The sequence below is a fragment of the Somniosus microcephalus genome, chromosome 6, assembly GCF_052327205.1.
Source record: "Somniosus microcephalus isolate GS21.2 chromosome 6, FLI_Smic_1.0, whole genome shotgun sequence".
NCBI lineage: Eukaryota > Metazoa > Chordata > Chondrichthyes > Squaliformes > Somniosidae > Somniosus > Somniosus microcephalus.
The window spans coordinates 238,495,908-238,516,150 of NC_140992.1; the positions used below are offsets into that span (position 1 = coordinate 238,495,908).

General features: G+C 43.2%; 1 protein-coding gene across 7 annotated transcripts in view; it reads left to right on the forward strand.

The window, feature by feature from the left end:
- banp (BTG3 associated nuclear protein) overlaps positions 1 to 20,243 on the forward strand; it is a 354,489-nt gene that overhangs the window by 44,962 nt on the left and 289,284 nt on the right. For 6 of the 7 annotated variants that reach the window (XM_085991608.1, XM_085991609.1, XM_085991611.1 and 3 more), the window contains exons 2-4: positions 5,655 to 5,771; positions 9,335 to 9,441; positions 12,418 to 12,617. In XM_085991608.1, the coding sequence (XP_085847734.1) occupies positions 5,702 to 5,771; positions 9,335 to 9,441; positions 12,418 to 12,617 (377 nt within the window). In that variant the 5' untranslated portion in view covers positions 5,655 to 5,701. Of the gene's footprint in view, positions 1 to 2,678; positions 2,848 to 5,654; positions 5,772 to 9,334; positions 9,442 to 12,417; positions 12,618 to 20,243 lie in introns of all 7 variants that reach the window. The other variant, XM_085991605.1, reaches the window with a different exon arrangement.

Consider the following 20,243-nt stretch of genomic DNA (forward strand, 5'->3'; position numbering starts at 1 on the left):
AAATAAAAACGAAAATGCTGGAAATACTCAGCAGGTCAGGCAGCATCTGTGGAGAGAAAAACAGAGTTAACGTTTCAGGTCGATGACCTTTAAAAGGTTCTCAATATTTCTAATCTTTTGTAACTTTCCTATATAGTCTTTATTTTTATCCTTGCACCATGCACCACCCATCCCCTCCTACCTCCTTCCAGGAGAGACAAACAACCCTTTATACAATTCAGGAGTTCTCTGCCCCCTCATGAGTGACCAGGCAAGCCTCAAATGTACTCATTACCATCCAGAAGTAATTTACTCTTGCCTTCCATTTGTTATGATTAATTAATTTTCCAGAAATCCATTTTGTGTCCTTTTTGAAGGACTACAAGGACTTCCTTCAGTGCTTCTCTGGTATCCTATTCAACAGATCAATCAGTTGCTGGGGAAACTTAAAACATCTGGACTTCCAATCTCATTTGTGCTTTCTCACGTTATATGAGTGGCCCCTGGTTCTATCACCACCATTACATCAAACACTCTATTTACTTGCATAATGTCCATGCCATAATGATCCCAGATACCTGGGTCAGATTCCTTCTAAATCTTCATCCCTGTGGCAAGTGTAAACCCAAGACTTCAAGTCTGTCTTCATAGTTTAATGTTCTCAGGCTGAGATTATCCTTGTTTGCCTTCTTTTCATCTTCTCCAAAGTCACAATATCCTTCCTCAGTGGGAGGACCAAAAAAGGACATAGTGCTCCAATGAAATCATACCAAAGCATTTTTTACCCTCTTATTGTGGTCCTAGTTTTCTAATGAATACTCTGGGCAATCCAGCTCCAAATCCTGCTAACTTTGGCTGTGATCTGATACTGAGCTTGCACTTTAACAGCGTGGTTGATAATCACTCTTCATTCTCCTCAGTTACCTTTATCCAATGTACATTCATATCATAACCTTTGTCCTTATTTTGTGCACTTGTATGCATAACTGCAAACTCTGCATTGAAGAGCATTTGTCAGTCTTGGATCGACTTTTCCAATCTCAAAATCTAGTTGCAACCTTTTACCCCTTTCTATTTTATTGAATTTGCCATGCAGATTAGTGTCATCTAATTAATGTGCTTCCTACACACCATTCTAGATCATTTAATGAATATAATGAATAGAAGACGATTCAGAACTGAACCCTGCATATCCCACTTGTGACCGGATCCCATTAGGAAGCTAATAAATTTATAACTACCCTTTGCTTACAGCCCCTTAGTCAATTTTTAATCTATCTTCCAACTTCTGCCCTCGCACATCAGATATAGGCCCAGATTTCCCTCTTCCTGCTAGCAGAGGGATTGTGGAATGGCTGCTACCCATCGCCCTAATCCCGCTGTGACTCTGACCTAGTTTCCTGGGTTGAGGGTCATTATTGACGCAGAATGGGCTCCTGGTGGGATTCTGGCCACCAAGAGGAAGCACGCTATTGCTGAGGAGCAAGCAACAGGACACCTGCTGCAGTGCCAGATAGAGGGGATAAAGAGGATAGGGTTTTATTTATTTTTAGGTCTTGGACTTAGCCAAGACCTAAAACTGGTACGGTTTTAGGCCTGAGGATGGGGAAAGGTGCCCACTATTAAGCTCCCACCCAAAAAAGGGCTTCAGTCTATCTCCAGCCATCTCCTGACTGTCCCTGAGGTTGGCACTGCCGAGGAAAACAGGCGGCTTACCGGTCATTTACACATAGCAAATGTGGTGAGATAGCAGCTGGTGGTATTCCCTGCTGTGATGAGGAATATCTAAGTCTGGTGGGAATGAAGTGGTAGATATCCTGACATAATTTTTCCTCGATTTTCCTCCATTATCCTGCCTGAAATTGGGCAGTATAACAGAATAAAACCTATCTGTGCAAAAAAAAATAATTTGCCACATTGTTAAAAGCCTTTTGGAAATACGAGTAGATGTCTACTAGCTTTCCTTGAGCCAAGTCTTCAGAAAAATCTATCTGGTTTGTCAAACTTTACTATATTTTCTGAAGCTGTATTTGGTATCCTTCATGACCTCTGTACATTCTGAATGCCTGTTTATAGCACCTCTTATACTTACCATTAACCTCCGCACCACAGAAATTATGCTTGCCAGTCTATAATTCGCAGCACTGGACTTTAGTCCTTGTATGAATAAGGTCACCATGTGTGCTTTTCTCTCATCATCTGGCACTGCCCCTTTTCTTAGCTGTTTAAAATATCCACCTGAGCATCACAAAAGATCTCTGGCATTTCAGTACCCTGGGATCATTTGACACTGCTGCTTTTTCTACCTTGACCCCTTTTTAATTTAGCCAGCACCACATCCCTTGTGAATTGCAAGAAATCTGTTGGATGATAACCTCGTCTGCTGGGCAAGGGATCTAACCTTCTCATAGTTAAAAACAAATAGTCTTGACTATGTTCTACTATCCTCTCTAGATTTATTCGCTTTTTTAATATCCTTCTTTGTTAACCTTAACTGCTTCTTGAACCTTTCACTATATTAAGGATGATTAGTCTGTTTGTAATTCCTGAAGTGCCTCTTATGTGCCAGTTGCTGAGTTAATTAAATTCACATTTAACTATTGCTTTTCCTGATTATATATTTTACATTTCATAGGGATATATAAGGCTTATTTTCCCTTTTAATGTGTTTAAAAAAAAAACTGTTCCATTTGTTCCAGGTTTTAGTCATCTGCTCCCATCTCTCATTTAACTGCTGCTAAGTGAACAACAACTTAGATTAATGTAGCGTCTTTAACATATAAAAAAATCCCACGGTTCTTCACAGAGGCATAATATAAAAAAATGGACAACAAGCCAAAGAAGGAGAGAAAAGGAGTGACTGAAGAGGTGGGTTATAAGGAGGCTCTTCATGAAGGAGAGAAAGGTGGTTAATGTGGTAAACCACTGTTTGTATTCCACTGTGTACATGCCTCGGCTGACTCCTCCCACAAGTCCTAGTATAAAGGTGACTGCTCCCCAGCCCCTTTGTATTCTGGACCGGTCGACCACTCGAGGCAGACCTTCATTCTTTTGTTAATAAAAACCTTTAGTTACTCTCTTAACTCTCAGTCTTTTATGAGTAATTGATAGCGCATCAGTTAGTTAGAGGGGTTTATGGAGGCATTTAATGTGGGACCTAGGTAGTTGAAGACACAACTGCCAATCGTGGGGTGAGGGGAGGAAGGATGCACAAAAGGCCCGAATCAGAGTTGGGTAGGGGTGTTTATAGGCCTGGAGGGGGTTAGAGATAGGGAAGGGCGAGACCACGAAGGAGTTTAAACATAAGGATGAGAATTTAAAATTTGAGACTTTGGGGGACCAGATGCCAATGTAGGTCAGTGTAACTTTGTGCAGGATATGATGCATGCAGCAGTGTTTTGAATAATCTGAAGTTTACAGAGGGTAGAAGGCTGGCGAGGAGAGCATTTGAATAGTTGAGTCAGGAGGGGACAAAGCAATGCCTGAATATTTCAGCAGATGGACTGAGGTAGGGGTGTAGGCATTCGATAATACGCAGATGGAAATAGGCGGTCTTTGTGATGGAGAGGATATAGGGTCGAAAGCTAAGCTTAGGGTTGAACGGGTTGCTGAGGTTGCGAACAGTCTGATTCAATCTGAGGTGGCAACTGGGGAGGGGGATGAAATTGGAAGCAAGGTTACGGAGTTTGTGGCGGAGGCCAAAACGATTGCTTCAGTCTTCCCATTGTTTAACTGGAGGGACTTGTGGCTCGACCAAGACTCGGTCAGACAGGCAGTCTGATAACAGAGAGACACTGGAAGGGTTGAGAGAGGTGATGTAACGGTAGAGCTGCGTGTTGTCAGCGTACAAGTGGAAACTGATCCTCTGTCTCTGGATGATATCACCAAGGGGCAACTTGCAGATGATGAAGAGAAGGGAACCAAAGATAGATCCTTGGGGGGTCTCTGGAGTTAATGGGTTGGGAAGAGAAGCCATTGCTGGAGGTGCACTGTAAATTGAGCTTTTTAAATGCAGCACGATTATATCATTATCTCTAAACTTGGCACACAGATTTTAAATCTTATCCACCCATTATAATCCTTTTAAATTTAACGTAACTTACACTAATACAACATGAAAAACTAAATTACAATACACAGTATTAGACTCTGTATCCTAGCCCTAGTTTTGCAAGGTCATCAACATTGGGGCTGCACTTGCTTGTGATGAGAACACACCCGCAATAGTAGGGGAAGAGCTCGCATTGTCAAATTTAAAAAGGGAATCAAACCAGGGGTGTGATTAGCTGCCATTTACAAAATCTGGGCAGACAGCAGCTTAGCAAAACAACCATTTGCATCATGACTGTACGATTGCAAAGAACAATATGAACAAAACTGCTCCAGTCAACGAAAACACCTCGAGTTCTTACTGCGATAGGTGCAGCAAAGGATTATGGCTTTTTGGGACCAAAGACCATCTTTCAGCAATGAAGAAGAGGTAAGTTAACTGGTAGGAGGTGGCTGAAGTCAGTACAGGCTTTGGGAGAAGTGTAAGTGCCCCCTCCTTTGCACAGTTGCTCTTTGCCCATAAAGGTGTGGCACACAGGATCTGTTTCACATCCAAGTCCTGCAACATTAATGTAATGTGCACAGTTCATCATCTTATCCTTGTTAGGTGCACTTGTACTGTAGCATGATTTAGGAAGACTGGAAATTGTAGCTTAACAAAATGAAGACTTCACTAAGAAGGCAGAACTGGGTAAGGGAAACTGTTTGCAAGATGTTCAATGTAGAAGCTAAAAAATGCTTCCAGCCAAAAAAGTGCACTTCAACAACAGAAACAGCAACTACAGGAAACTTTCGATTAACCGGCCCCTAAATAACCGGAAATGTCGGTTAACCGGCAAAATTCAGGAGTCGGTTTCAGCTAACTTTTATAACTTTTACTACTTGCACAGCAACAAATTGAGGAAGGCAAGGGTTTGGCTGCAGCTGTTGCTAAGCTACAGAGACGCTTGCAACTTGTGGACGTTCTTCTGAAGCAACAGGGTTTGTTGCTTCATACGGAGCTCTGAGGTCCGTATCTTTCACTATAGCGTTCGGCTATCCGGAATTGTTGCTGAACTGGCACAACGTCGGTCCCGTCCGTGCCGGATACCAGAAAGTTTCCTGTATTTTGTTTTAAGAAACAATCCAAAGAAGGCCATGCCTGCTCAGCAGTCTTGTGCCAAATTTATATGGGTGAGACAAATGTTGTTGGCATAGCCGCATCCAGAGTCGTGAACTTCAGCATTCGGCTTAATTGGTCGAATTATACTATTTAAATGAGGCCCACACATACCAGTACCGGAGCCTCGTTCTCAACCCCATATTCGTGTATTGCAAAATGTGGTCTGCAGCAAATTGGGTTTGTGAATTGATGGTGTTTGGGTGAGGTATTTTTGTATTATGTAGGGGCACTGGCAAGAGGGGATGTTTATAAGATGCTTTGATGCTGATCTTGGACATGGCTACTGGAGCTGGTCAGTCAGCCAGGCCGACCAGGCGATGATGCAGTGCATTGCTAATGAAGTAAATGCTTTTTAACTGAAATGCAATGACTGTCTAACCATTATTTCTATAAGACTAATATTAATAATGTTAATTTGACTATGCTATAATTGTATTTGGTTTTTATCTATTACATATTTCAGACTGCATTGGGGCTTTGGAGTGGAGGTTGATGCTGGGTGGTAACTAGATGATGTCAGAACACGATTTGACAGATGTGGTTCAGATTGCAGTTGATGACCTGACACAAGATCAAGCAGGTAAGCTACTACTACAACAACAGCAACCTGTGTTTATAACAGCGCCTTTAACATAGCAAAACATCCCGAGAGCTTCACAGGAGTGTCATAAAACAAAATTTGACACCGAGCTACATAAGGGGAAATTAGGGCAGATGACCAAAAGCTTGGTCGAAGAGGTAGGTTTTAAGGAGTGTCTTAAAGGAGGAAAGAGAGGTAGTGAGGCGGAGCGGTTTAGGCAGGGAATTCCAGAGCTTAGGACCTAGGCAGCTGACGGCATGGCTATCAATGGTTGAGCAATTAAAATCAAGGATGCTCAAGAGTCCAGAATTAGAGGAGCGCAGATATCTTGGGGGATTGTGGGGTTGAGAGTTTTGGATGACCTCAAGTTTACGTAACGTGGAACGTGAGAGGCCAGCCAGGATTGCGTTGGAATAATCAAGTCTAGAGGTAACAAAGGCATGGACAGGTTGGGTGATTGGGCAGATGCATGGTAGATGCACTATAATGTGGATAAATGTGAGGTTATCCACTTTGGTGGCAAAAACAGGAAGGCAGATTATTATCTGAATGGCAATAGATTGGGAGAAGGGGAAGTGCAACGAGACCTGGGTGTCCTTGTGCACCAGTCGCTGAAGGTAGGCATGCAGGTGCAGCAGGCGGTTAAGAAGGCAAATGGTATGTTGGCCTTCGTAGTGAGAGGGTTCAAGTACAGGAACAAGGATGTCTTGCTGCAGTTGTACAGGGCCTTGGTGAGACCACACCTTGAGTATTGTGTGCAGTTTCGGTCGCCTTATCTGGGGAAGGATGTTCTTGCCATGGAGGGAGTGCAGCGAAGATTCACCAGACTGATACCTGGGATGGCAGGAATGATGTATGAGGAGAGATTGGGTCGATTGGGCTTATACTCGCTGGAGTTTAGAAGAATGAGAGGGGATCTCATTGAAACTTATAAAATTCTAACAGGAGTAGACAGACGAGATGCAGGAAGGATGTTCCCGATGGCGAGGGAGTCCAGAACCAGGGGTCACAGTCTAAGGATAAGGGGTAAGCCATTTAGGACCGAGATGAGGAGGAATTTCTTCACCCAGAGAGTGGTGAACCTGTGGAATTCTGTACCACAGAAGGCAGTTGAGGCCAACTTATTAAATATATTCAAGAAGGAGTTAGATATATTTCTTAAGGCTAAAGGGATCAAGGGATATGGGGAGAAGGCAGGGACAGGGTACTGAGTTTGGATGATCAGCCATGATCTCATTGAATGGCGGAGCAGGCTCGAGGGGCCGAATGGCCTACTCCTGCTCCTATCTTCTATGTTTCCGCAGCAAATGAGCTGAGCAGGGGTGGAAACGGTCCATGTTACGGAGGTGGAAATTGAGACAATTGAGATCATTAAATGGCTTGTTAACAGCCAGTTAAATGTTATTTTGAGGCTACCTTCCAATTTTCCGTGCTCCCCCACGGGTTACCCGCTGCTCCGGGAACACACCAGCTCACAATGTCGTGAGTTGAGTCTGCTTTGATGTATCTGATAAGCTGACAGCGACAGAAGTGGTGTAAAGAATGCCATGTTGCAGATGTTCAGTTTCAGAGCGCAGAAACTGTTGGTTACTGCATTTGTAAGACATAGAGATTTCTTTAGCTTGCAAGTGTTTAAAGCCAACTGTATATCCAGTGGCACCTCATTGGAACAACCTCTCTCACCATTGACGGATTGCTTCTGCCATCTATTAAAGCAACATCTTTGAAAAAACACACCTTGGTCCTCTGAATCCTTCCACGATCAGCGAACATCACCAGGCACACCAACATCACCAACCTTCACCGCCATCACCTGATGCTGCATAGGACACAGGGCATCAGCCCCTGACAACATTGCTGCCAGGGAGGCCAGTGATGGCATCACCATGGCCAGATTTACTTCACCTGGCTGCCACATGATGCGCCAAGTTGACACCATCCCACACCAGCACCATAAAGCATCCCTTTAATGTCCAAGCCATTCCATTCACACTCATCACTATAGCGGGGTGGGGGTGTGAATTTATGTCTCAACATTCACTGGAACTCAACTCAGTAAGACACTTCTCAAGGTGGGCACAGATCTGTCCAATAAGGTGAAGTGTTGAAAATACAGATTTCACTGTATGACAACACATTACCAGAAACTTCACATGAACATTGGCTAAACCTCTCAAGTGCCTACCCTTGTGTGTTGTTAGTTGGTATGCTTGCAGTAGGATGAGGGTGAGTGTGAGGGGTGGCTAGTGAGATGGGGAAGTGATAATGTAGATAGAGAGGGATGGGTGGAGGTGCAAGGTAAGTTGGTGTGAGTAAGGATGTGCAGGAGTACGGTTTGGAAGGTAGATTGATAGGGAAGCGATGAGTGGCACAGTAGGGTGAGGTTGAGTGTAGCATTGCAGTAACGTTTCGTGATCTACTGAGATCATTGAAAGGTTGGCGCCACTGCAGCCAGAGACTCCTGACGACATCCCTGCTTGTGTCCTGCTGTGCAATGTGCAACCAGACTGCATTGATCTACTGGGGAGGTCTCTTCCACCCATGGGAAGGGAAGAGAATCTCCCTGCGTGATGTGACTCCCTCCATAAGCATATGGAGGGAGTCATGCGAGAGCCTGGGTGCAGCCGTGTACCTTTGTGCAGTGCTTGTCAGTGTTTGCAGCACCTCAATTCTGCAGAACATTAACAGCACAACTGTCAAAATCAATGTGGCCATGGTGGTCCCTTTAAGGAAACCGGCTGATGACGCGTCATCGAATTATATCATGAGACCCACTTCCTGTTAATTGGCTAGGAACCCCGCAGGGCAGGCTTAACAAGGCCAATCTACGGAAAATCTTCTTGAGAGAGCTGCTGCAGATGGGAGCGGGACCGGAACCCGCCATCCAGCTCTCCCGCCGCCATCCCGCCTCCGCAGGGAAAATCCAGCCCTTTGTCTCTGTACAAACCAGTTTATTTGTACACTGTAGTTTGCTGCTGCTAAGATTGAAGTCCTTTACAGTGATAATTTTTCAGACCATAATTTTAGTCTAGTCATTTGGGATCAAATTCGCTGTCGTACTTTCACATGACAATGAATCAATGGCCCTAAATTTAACTCCAGGCCAGTTTTCAATGGGTGAGCAGTAGTACCAGTTAGATACTCACCATGGTACTTTAACTCCTAGGCCTCATTTAAATCCAGCTGGCCGACTTCCCACCTGCTCCATGGTGGGAGGTCAGCAGGAAGCGGGGAAAATTGCACAGTCCGGAGGCTGCCAGCTAAGACCTTGTAAGTAACTGTTTTGGCTGCTAGGAACACCCCGTATGGGTCTCATGATCGGGGAAAAGTGGGGCAAGTCCATGGAAGGGGGAGACCTAAGCTTTCCTTGTGGGGCCCGGAGGACCACTCCTGCACCAAATCTGTTGCAAATATTTGTGCCAATTAATGGGAATATTAATTTTATATTCTCCCTCAAGGCTCCATGGTATGTACCTATGTGGTGCTCAAGACAAAGAAACTTGGACACTCCTTTTCTAACATATAAAATGCTGAACCTGTATAACTGATTTCATCTGTTTCAGAAGTTTTGGAGAATCATCAGTCTGAGGATGCGGTTGCACAACCAGCTCTTAAACGTCAACGAGTAGAAATTTCAAATGGGCAGCCTATCCAAGATGCTACAATAAAGGTAATGTCAGCCGAGCATATGCTTTTGTCACATAAGATTTTACTAGATTACTGTTTAGAAGTTATTGCTTAATTACAGTTCAAATGTGTGAATCAGTGGCAAAATGTCTTTTGGAAGTTAGCATCATTTTCTGAAGTTTGAAGCTGGTGCAGTATTACAGTTTGTCAGTTTCACATCTTAAACTCTTTTAACCTCGACTCATCTTTGTGCAAAAAGTTGGTACCTGATTCGGAATTTTAAAAAAAAAGTAAATTGAGAAGTTATTGACCTTATTTGGTTTACACACCATTATTTGATGAGAAAATGGCTCTGCAATATTGATTTTGAGCTACACAGACTGGTAGTACCATATCATTTTCCCATCCTCCCTGTAGGGAAACATTCATCCTACACTCCTGAACAAAATGATGGCCCAGACGAAATATAGAACTGTGCTTTGGGAATCGTAGGCGAAAGCCTGCATTCTGCTACTTCTGTGAAAATGTTAAGTTCTGTTAAAAAGGAACGTTGTAGTTTTAATTAATTCTAATTGCGTTAATTTCTGTGACTGTAACTGTGACCACTCACTTACCATGCCAAAGAGGTGGAGTTAATGCCATTTTGGCCAACTGTCATTCCGCCACCCCATGGGAAGACATCTTGATTTTACCCATTGCAGTATGGCTAAAGTTAGGAACTCAACAGAGCAGCACTCCCTAGATTATGTGCTCAAGTCTCTCGAGTGGGGTCAGAACCCACGACATTTTGACTCTGGCAAGAGTGCTACTACTGAGCCACGGCTAATACCGAAATGACTTTGTCTTTGTTGTACTCTGTTTTCTTAATGTTTCAATAGCCCAGAATTTGCTGGAGCAGGGTATCTGGTGGTATGCCCGTTGAGTGTGCCAGCTGTGGCTCAGTTGGTAGCACCCTTACCTCTGAGTCAGAAGGTTGTGGGTTCAAGTCCCACTCCAGGGACTTGAGCACAAAAATCTAGACTGACACTTCAGTGCAGTACTGAGGGAGCGCTGCACTGTCAGAGGTGCCGTCCTTCAGAGGTGCCGTTAAACCGAAGCCCTGTTTGTTTGCTCTCTTGGTGGACGTATAAGATCCCATGACATTATCGAAGAAGAGCAGGGGAGTTATTTCTGGTGTCCTAGCTGATATTTATTCCTCAATCAGTATCACAAAAACAGATTATCTGGTCATTATCTGTTTGTGGGAGCTTGCTGTGTGCAAATTGGCTGCCGTGTTTCCTACATTACAACAGTGACGACACTTCAAAAAAGTACTTCATTAGTTGTAAAGCGCTTTGGGACGTCCGGTGGTTGCTATGTAAATGCAAGTCTTTTTTTGGAGTTGGATTTATTTCCTCGCTCTTCAGCTTAAAAAAGTTTTGCGCCAGTTTGTTGGAAGTGCGAATTGATAACAGGGCATCTGGGACTTGGGCGAACAATGGGACCAACAGTCGATCTTCTTAATCAGTTAAAATTATGGATAGAGAAAGAAACAGAGAAACGACAGCGAAGGAAATAGGGTGAAATGGAGTTAAATTAGATACAGAAGAGAAATACAGATAGGTAAAGAAAGAGTGGATTAAGAGAGAGAAAAAAGACATATAACAAAAGTTAAAAAAAAAATACATTTTAAAAAACCTCGAGAAACAATTTACTACCTGTAGGAGTGAGACTCCATAGTTTCAGTTCCCCTTCTGAGCCTCCGAGGTTAAGTGGCATTGTAGGAAAATAAATCTCATAATTAAAAGGCTCCTAACATCGTTAAATATCAGCCCTAATTTTCTGCGGTGAGCCAGCAATTTTTTGAAACTCATGGGGAGGTTGACCGCAAGCTCCTATTTCAGCAAGACTTTCTGCGAGACTAACAACCGAGTGGTGCAAATCGTCCAGCAATTTGTGGTCATTCGCAACTCATGCCGCACCTCTTCCTCGCCACAACTGCTGGTTTTTTTAATGCACTAATAATGGCAAGCCCTGTGAACTCACTGCTATTTTCCCAACAAATTCTGGGCCATTATCATGGTGATGGGAGCTTTGGTTAAATAACCAGTGCCTTACTAAATTTAATTCACAAGATGGTGACTTTGCTGCATATCTAGTGAAGGGAGAAACTTGCAAATCTCTAATATTAAAAAAATGTGTTTTTCTTGCTTCCTAAGTACATCATCTTCCAAAATATTTTTGGGGAAGTAATTGCAAATTTCTGTGATTAAAGTACTAACATCTGATGCAGTATATTTTTTAAAAGAGAATTTAAAACCTGATGGCTGTGCATTCTATATTGCAAGAAAGCTGAAATGTATTGATATTTCTGTTTGCAATATTTAGGATTACGGGGTATTTGAGCAGCATATATTTCTCCTTCAAGTTACTGAAATGTTTGGACAGGTTTTATTAATCCTTTAACCCTGTAGTGTACATATGTGTGTACTTTAGGTTTTCAACAAACATAATTGTTCGATGAACTATTTGTAATGTTTTCTCGTTGTTGAAAATAATTTTGATAATCTTTCATCCAATGCTTATAATTTATACATATTTTCTACTTGCAATGACATTCTCATATATTCAGTTCTTGTCATCACTTTAGACCTGGTTTGTGAATGACTTCCAATTTTTTCAATATGCTTTTCAGAGACAGTATTGCTCACTTCTAGTTTTCCGTATTTAAGCAAAGACTATCATTAAAATTTAAAGTGTCAAAGTAAACGTTTAGTAGAAATTTGTCCATGTAAACAAAATAAGCTGATTCACTATAATCACTGAAAATGAACATATAAAATGTAAACCAATTTAAGAATTAATTTGAAGATTCGACTAGGATACAAAGTTGCATGAATAATTATATGTTTAATAACGGATTATTTTTTGAAGTGTATATTCAGATGCTAAAGTTAAAGTCACGAATTACAACCTTCTCATGCTGTTTTTCTAACAAAAGCAGTTGTTGATTTTTTTTTTTTTCTTTTTCTTTTTACAGTCCATTCTCTTTGACATTAATCAAGCCATTTGTTTGCGTCTTGATAGTATTGAAGCCAAAATCTTGGCTGTGGAAGCAACTTGTAAAGCTATTGAAGAAAAAATAGACTTGGCTCTCAATAAACAAAATAGTCCTATCCAGGTCCCCATGGTGGCAGGATCTCCCCTAGGTGCAACACAGACATGGAACAAAGTTCGCAGGTAAGCTGCTTGCTGTAGAAACAGATATTCAGGAAAATATGTTGCAGAAGACTTGTGTACAACACAGCAGTGAATTATTGTTTTGAAGCAGCGGAATCTTGCAAGCTAGTGAAGTCCAGATAGTTATTAATTGCTTTCACAAGAGTGTGAAAGGTGGGAGTTTTTAACCACACCGTGAAGGAGTGACTTATGAATGTAGGCTTCAGGCCTAATGTGAATTTTTTTGTCCTTTTTTTCTGAAAAAAGGTAACCCATATGTGTTGTACTAGTAAGCTAATATCATTTGTAAAAATAATTTCTGCAGCTCTAATTATAAACCATGTGTGATCAGTTGCTGTTCTGATCATTTGATTCAAACTGATGGTGATTTCCAAAGAGGCAATAGTATAAATAGGCCATTAGCACAAAAGAGAAACTGCCACAGCATTTTCAATTGCATATTCTTCAGTTTGCACAAAATATGAATTATTTTGCGGACCAACCTTTAGCACCTGAATTTTTATTACCTGATTGATAACTCTTACTGAAAATTTAAAGAAACATGCTGTGGTCTACGATCAAATTAATTACAGGAGGCATTTCTATAAAAGGAAGAGTGCACCCCATACATTTATTTTAATTTGTTTCTAATTGGGTACATGTTGAAGAGCAGATAGATACAGTTTTACACACCATGAATGAGTGAATCTTATTCTTGAGCAACAAAATACAGTATTGAGCTTTGCATAGTTGCCAACTGTCCATGTTCGGAGCAAGCAATGTGTTTTTTTTGCCCTTGTCCACTCTGCATAGTGATTCCTCCAACACTATTTTCGGCTTGAACTGACTACTGCTCCATAGCATTTGTGATTTGCTACTCCTGCAAAGACTTAATGTATTCAGGAATGATTGCAATCCCTCGAGACTCTGATTTTCTCTCAGCTGACAAATGGTTTGCAAGTGGAAAAAAATGGGAGAATTAAAGAGAAAATTGCTGAAAAGAGAATAAAAGTGTTGTTTGTGGAGTTCTGATTTAAAGAGGCTGTCTGCCAGGGCAAAATCCTACATGGGAAGAAACTACAGAAGAGATTTAACTGATTAAGGTAGTCCGCCAAGTTAACTAATTTGATTTAGTTTTCCTCTGTTTCCTGGATTTTTAATTTTCTGTAAAGCTGCAAATCTGAGGGTGGAATAAGGGCTGTAAGTTGTACAAGAAAAATTCCTAATTTTCTCTTTAGATCTTAGTTATGTATGATTACACGGTTTATTATGTTATATGCCAGTGATGTACTTGGATGTGGCTCTCTGCTTCTATCAATGTATTGCGATGTTATTGAAATTAATTTACTGTAATGAGTTTCCAGGATATCAAGCAACCCAAAGTGGCACAATGGCAATATAAGGCAACCACAGCTGCAAATAACAACATACAGATATCAACCATTTAGTACGGTGAATGTTTGTAATAAAGTGTTGAACAATTCTTGGGCCTGAAGTGAGTAGATGGATTGGTAATAACAGAATTTGGGTATGATCTCCTAGAAATAGAAAATTAGCAAACTAACTAACGTAAAAGCCAACTAAAAACACAATTTTTGAAATGTTTAAATGGAATTTAAATAAATTTCGATTATAGTGGGAGCGAGTAATGTTCAGCAGGTAGGATTAAACCACCTTTGCTAAGTCCAAAAACCCAAAGGCAGAATCTCAGCACACTTCAAGATGCTGGAAAACATACCAAAAAATATTGAAAAATCAAAATTTATTTTTATGGGCAAAGCATGCCAAAAGATTCTCCTAGAAAATAAATAAACTCATTTTCTTCCTTCAAAAAATTCTGCATCCACAACTGCAAAGACATTTTTGTGTATTTTTGTTTCCCCACCCCCATGATGGAATATTTAATATAGCTGCAGGAGGTATGGTAGCACAGTTGTTATATTACTGGATTAGTAATCCAGAAACGTGAGTTTAAATCCCAGTGGCAGTTTGTGAATTTGAATTCAGCTAATTAAATAAAAATCTGGAATAAAAAGTAATGGTCATCATGAAGCTTTTGGATTGTTGTAAAAATCCAACTGGTTGACTAATGTCCTTTAGGGAAGGAAATCTGTCATTACCCGGTCTGACTCCAGAACCATAGCAATGTGTTTGACTCTTAACTTCCGTCCGAAATGGCATCAAACCATGACAAAAAATTACAATAAGAATAAAACTGGATGGACCACTCAGCTGGGGACATGTGCCATTATTGGGAGACAAGTTATGCTCAAAGAATCATACCTATCAGTCAACATCCCAGACTCCTCCATCACCACCCTTGTCCCACAGGCAGGACAGACCCACTGGTGGTGGCGACACAGTGGTACACAGTCGGGAGGGAGTGACCCTTGGAGTCCTCAACATTGACTCCAGACCCCATGAGGTCTCAAGTCAATCAAGGAAACCTCCTGCTGATTACCACCTACTACCCTCCCTCAACTGATGAATCAGCACTCCTCCATGTTGAACACCACTTGGAAGAAGTACTGAATGTATTCTTGGTGGGGGACCTCAGTGGCCATCACCAAAAGTGGCTTGGTAGCATTACTCCTGACCGAGCTGGCTGAGTCCTGGAGGACATAGCTGCCTGACTGGACTTGCAGCAGATGGTGAAAGAACCAACACGAGGAAAAAAAACACTTGACCTCGTTCTCACCAATCTACCTGTCACAGATGCATCTGTCCATGACAGCACTGGTGGGAGTGACCACCGCACATGCGTGCTGGGCTTTGCCATCGTTGAGGATGGGTTTTTCATGGAGCCTTCTTCTTCCGTTAGTCCTTGTGGATATAAAGTCCCTTCTTCACACCGAGGACACCATCGTGTTGCATGGCATTACCACTGTGCTAAATGGGATAGATTCCCAACAGATCTAACGGTTCAAAACTAGCTTCCATGCGGTGCTGTGGGCCATCAGCAAAAGCAGAATTGTATTCCACCACGATCTGTAACCTCATGGCCCAGCATATCCCTCACTCTACGATTACCACCAGGTTACCAGGTGACCAACCCTGGTTCAATGAGTAGTGTAGAAGAGTATGCCAGGAGTAGCACCAGGCGTACCTGAAAATGAGGTGCCAACCTGGTGAAACTAAAATACAGAACTACATGCATGCTAAACAGCATAAGCAGAGAGCCAAGCAGTCCCACAACCAGTGGATCAGATCAAAGCCCTGCAGTCCTGTCACATCCAGTTGTGAATGGTGGTGGACAATTAAACAACTAATGGGAGGAGGAGGCTCCATGAATATCCCCATCGTCAATGATGGCAGAGCCCAGCATGTGAGTGCAAAAGACAAGGCTGAAGCATTCACATCCATCAGAAGTGCTGAGTGAATGATCCATCTCAGCCTCTACAGACAATTCAATTCACTTCATGCGACATCAAGAAACGGTTGAGCGCACTGGATACAGCAAAGGCTGTGGGCCCCGACAACACCAAGGCTGTAATGCTAAAGACTTGTGCTCCAGAACTAGCCCGCCACTAACCAAGTTGTTCCAGTACAGATAAAACACTGACAGCTACTTGACAAAGTGGTTAATTGCCCAGGTATGTCCTGTCCACAAAAAGTAGGACAAATTCAGTCCAGCCATTACTGCCCCATCAGCCTACTGTCAATCATCAGCCAAGTGATGGAATGTTTTGTCAACAGTGCTGTCAAGCGGCACTTACTCACCAATAATCTGTTCACCGATGCTCCGTTTGGGTTTCACCAGGACCACTCAGCTCCAGACATCATTTCAGGCTTGGTCCAAACATGGACAAAAGAGCTGAATTCTAGAGGTGTGTTGAGAGTGACTACTCTTGACATCAAGGCAGTATTTGACCGAGTGTGGCACTAAGGAGCCCTAGTAAAATTGAAGTCAAAGGGGAAAAGTCTCCATTGGCTGGAGTCATACCTAGAACCTAGGAAGATAGAATCATAAAATAGTACAGCACAGAAGGAGGCCATGCGACCCATCGAGTTTGCGCTGGCTCTTTCGCGGAGCAATCCACTGAGTCCGACTCCCCTGTTTTTCCCCATATCCCTGCAATTTTTTCTCCTTCAAGTATTTATACAATTCCTTTTGAAGGCTACTATTGAATCTATATCCACCACCCTATCAAGCAGTGCATTCCAAATCCTAACCACTTGTTGCATAAATAAGTTTTTCCTCATGCCGCCTCTGGTTCTTTTTCCAATCACGTTAAATCTGTGCCCTCTGGTTATCAACCCTTCGGCCATTGGAAACAGTTTCTCTTTATTTACTCTATCTTAACACTACATGATTTTAAACACCTCTATCAAATCTGCTGTTAGCCTTCTCTGCTCCAAGGAGAACAACCCCAGCTTCTCCAGTCTATCCATGTAACTGTAATCCCTCATCCCTGGAACCATTTTAGTAAATCTCTTCTGTACCCTTTCCAAAGCCTTTACGTCCTTCCTGAAGATGATTGTGGTTGTTGGAGGCCAATCATCTCAGCACCACGACATTGCTGCAGCTGTTCCTCAGGGCTGTGTCCTAGGCCTAACCATCTTTAGCAGATCATCATTGACCTTCCCTCCATCATAAGATCAGAAGTGGGGATGTTCACTTGCACAGCATTCAGTTCCATTCGCAACTCCACAGATAATGAAGCATTCAATGCCCGCATACAGCAAGACCTGGACAACATCCTGGCTTGGGCTGATAAGTGGCAAGTAACATTCACAGCACACAAGTGCCAGGCTATGACCATCTCCAACAAGAAAGAGTCTAACCATCTCCCCTTGACATTCAATGGCATTACCATTGTCAAAAACCCCACATCAAATCCTGGGGGGGGTGTCATCATTGACCAGAAACTTAACTGGAACAGCCACATAAATACTGTGGTTACAAGAGCAGGTCAGAGGCTGGGTATTCTGCAGCAAGTGACTCAACTCCTGACTCCCCAAAGCCTTTCCACCATCTACAAGGCACAAGTCAGGTGTGATGGAATATTCTCCACTTGTCTGGATGAGTGCAGCTCCAGCAACACTCAAGAAGCTCGACACCATCCAGGACAAAGCAGTCCACCTGATCGGCACCCCATCTATCACCTTGAACATTCACTCCCTCCACCACCAACACAACGTGGCTGCAGCGTGTACCATCTACAAGGTACACTACAGCAACTCACCAAGGTTTCTTCGACAGCACCTCCCAAACACACGACTTCCACCACCTGGAAGGACAAGGACAGCAGGCACATGAGAACACCACCATCTACGCTCATGTCCTGTGCATAAATGTGTTTTTAAAAATAAATCATGGCAAGTTCATATCCTACTGCACTCCGATTGTAAATAATTATTTTCATATGTCATCTGATTTTCACAAATTGAAATATTTTGTGTCAGTCTTTACCGTAGAGGACACTAAAAATATCCCAACACTGGACTAACGGGGCAATGGGGGGGGAGGAGCTAAACACGATTAAAATTACTAAGGAGATGGTACTCAGTAAAATAATGGGACTTAAGGCGGATAAATCCCCTGGACCTGATGGCCTACATCCTAGGGTCTTGAGAGAAGTGGCGGTAGGGATTGTGGATGCATTGGTGATTATTTTCCAGAACTCCCTGGACTCAGGAAAGGTCCCGGCAGATTGGAAAACTGCAAATGTAACACCCTTATTTAAGAAGGGAAGTAGACAAAAAGCTGGAAACTATAGACCAGTTAGCCTAACATCTGTGGTTGGCAAAATGTTGGAGTCCATTATTAAGGAAACAGTAACGGAGCATTTGGATAAACATAATTTAATAGGACAGAGTCAGCATGGTTTTATGAAGGGGAAGTCATGTTTGACAAATTTGCTCGAATTCTTTGAGGATGTAACATACAGGGTGGATAAAGGGGAACCAGTGGATGTAGTGTATTTGGACTTCCAAAAGTCATTTGACAAGGTTCCACACAAAAGATTACTGATCAAGTTAAGAAATCACGGGATTGGGGGTAATATACTGGCATGGGTGGAAGATTGGCTATCTAACAGAAAACAAAGAGTTGGGATAAATGGTTCGTTCTCAGGCTGGCAATCAGTAACTAGTGGTGTTCCGCAGGGGTCAGTGCTGGGACCCCAACTCTTTACAATCTATATTAACGATTTGGAGGAAGGGACCGAGTGCAACATATCCAAGTTTGCCGACAACACAAAGATGGGAGGGAAAACAGTGAGTGAGGAGGACATAAAAAACCTGCAGAAGGACATAGACAGGCTAAGTGAGTGGGCAGAGATTTGGCAGATGCAATATAATGTTGGAAAGTGTGAGGTTATGCACTTTGGCAGAAAAAATCAAAGAGCAAGTTATTATCTAAATGGAGAGAAACTGCAAAGTGCTACAGCACAAAGGGATCTGGGGGTCCTGGTGCATGAAACACAAAAAGTTAGTATGCAGGTGCAGCAGGTGATCAGGACGGCCAATGGAATCTTGGCTTTTATTGCGAGGGGGATGGAGCATAAAAACAGGGAAGTCTTGCTGCAGTTATACAGGGTATTGGTGAGGCCACGCCTGGAATACTGCGTACAGTTTTGGTTTCCATATTTAAGAAAAGATATACAGGTAGACTACCCTTTATCCGAACTTCCGAAAACCGAAACCCTCTAAAAACCGAAGGTTTTTTCGGTCAGCGTAAGCCGTGCGCACGACATGACCAGAGTGGCGCACGACTTACACTGAGCAGAGGGTCAGCGTAAGTCGTGCGCACGACCCCCCACGGACCCCGACCCCCCGTGGACCCCCGCCGACCCCGACCCCCGCCGACTTACGCTGAGCAGAGGGTCGGTGTAAGTCGTGCGCACGACCCCCCGCGGAACCACCTGACTCTCTTCCAAAGGCTCGAAAGCAACGAGAGCTCTGAGCCCGCGGCGGTGCCGGCCCCTGTTCCGACCGAGCACGACGACCTGTTGGTGGAAATGCGGAACTTCATTGCATTCCAGGCTAGCAGTGACGGACAAGCCACGACTGCGGACCCCCGCCGACGCCGCCCCCCCCCCCACCGACCCCGACCCCCCCCGCGGACCCCCGCCGACCCCGACCCCCCTGCGGACCCCCGCCGACCCACCTTCCGAAATCCGAAATTTTCCGAAAACCGAAACACATCTGGTCCCGAGGTTTTCGGATAAAGGATAGTTTACCTGTACTTGCTCTCGAGGCGGTTCAGAGAAGGTTCACTCGGTTGATTCCGGAGATGAGGGGGTTGACGTATGAGGAAAGGTTGAGTAGGTTGGGACACTACTCATTGGAGTTCAGAAGAATGAGAGGCGATCATATCAAAACATATAAGATTGTGAGGGGGCTTGATCAGGTGGATGCGGTGAGGATGTTTCCACTGATGGGTGAGACTAGAACTAGGGGGCATAATCTAATAATAAGGGGCTGCCCTTTCAAAACTGAGATGAGGAGAAATTTCTTCACTCAGAGGGTAGTAAATCTATGGAATTTGCTACTCCAGAGAGCTGCGGAAGCTGCAACATTAAATACATTTAAAATGGAGATAGACAGTTTCCTAGCAGATAAGGGAATTAGGGGTTATGGGGAGAGGGCAGGGAAGTGGACGTGAGTCTAGATTCGGATCAGCCATGATCCTATTGAATGGTG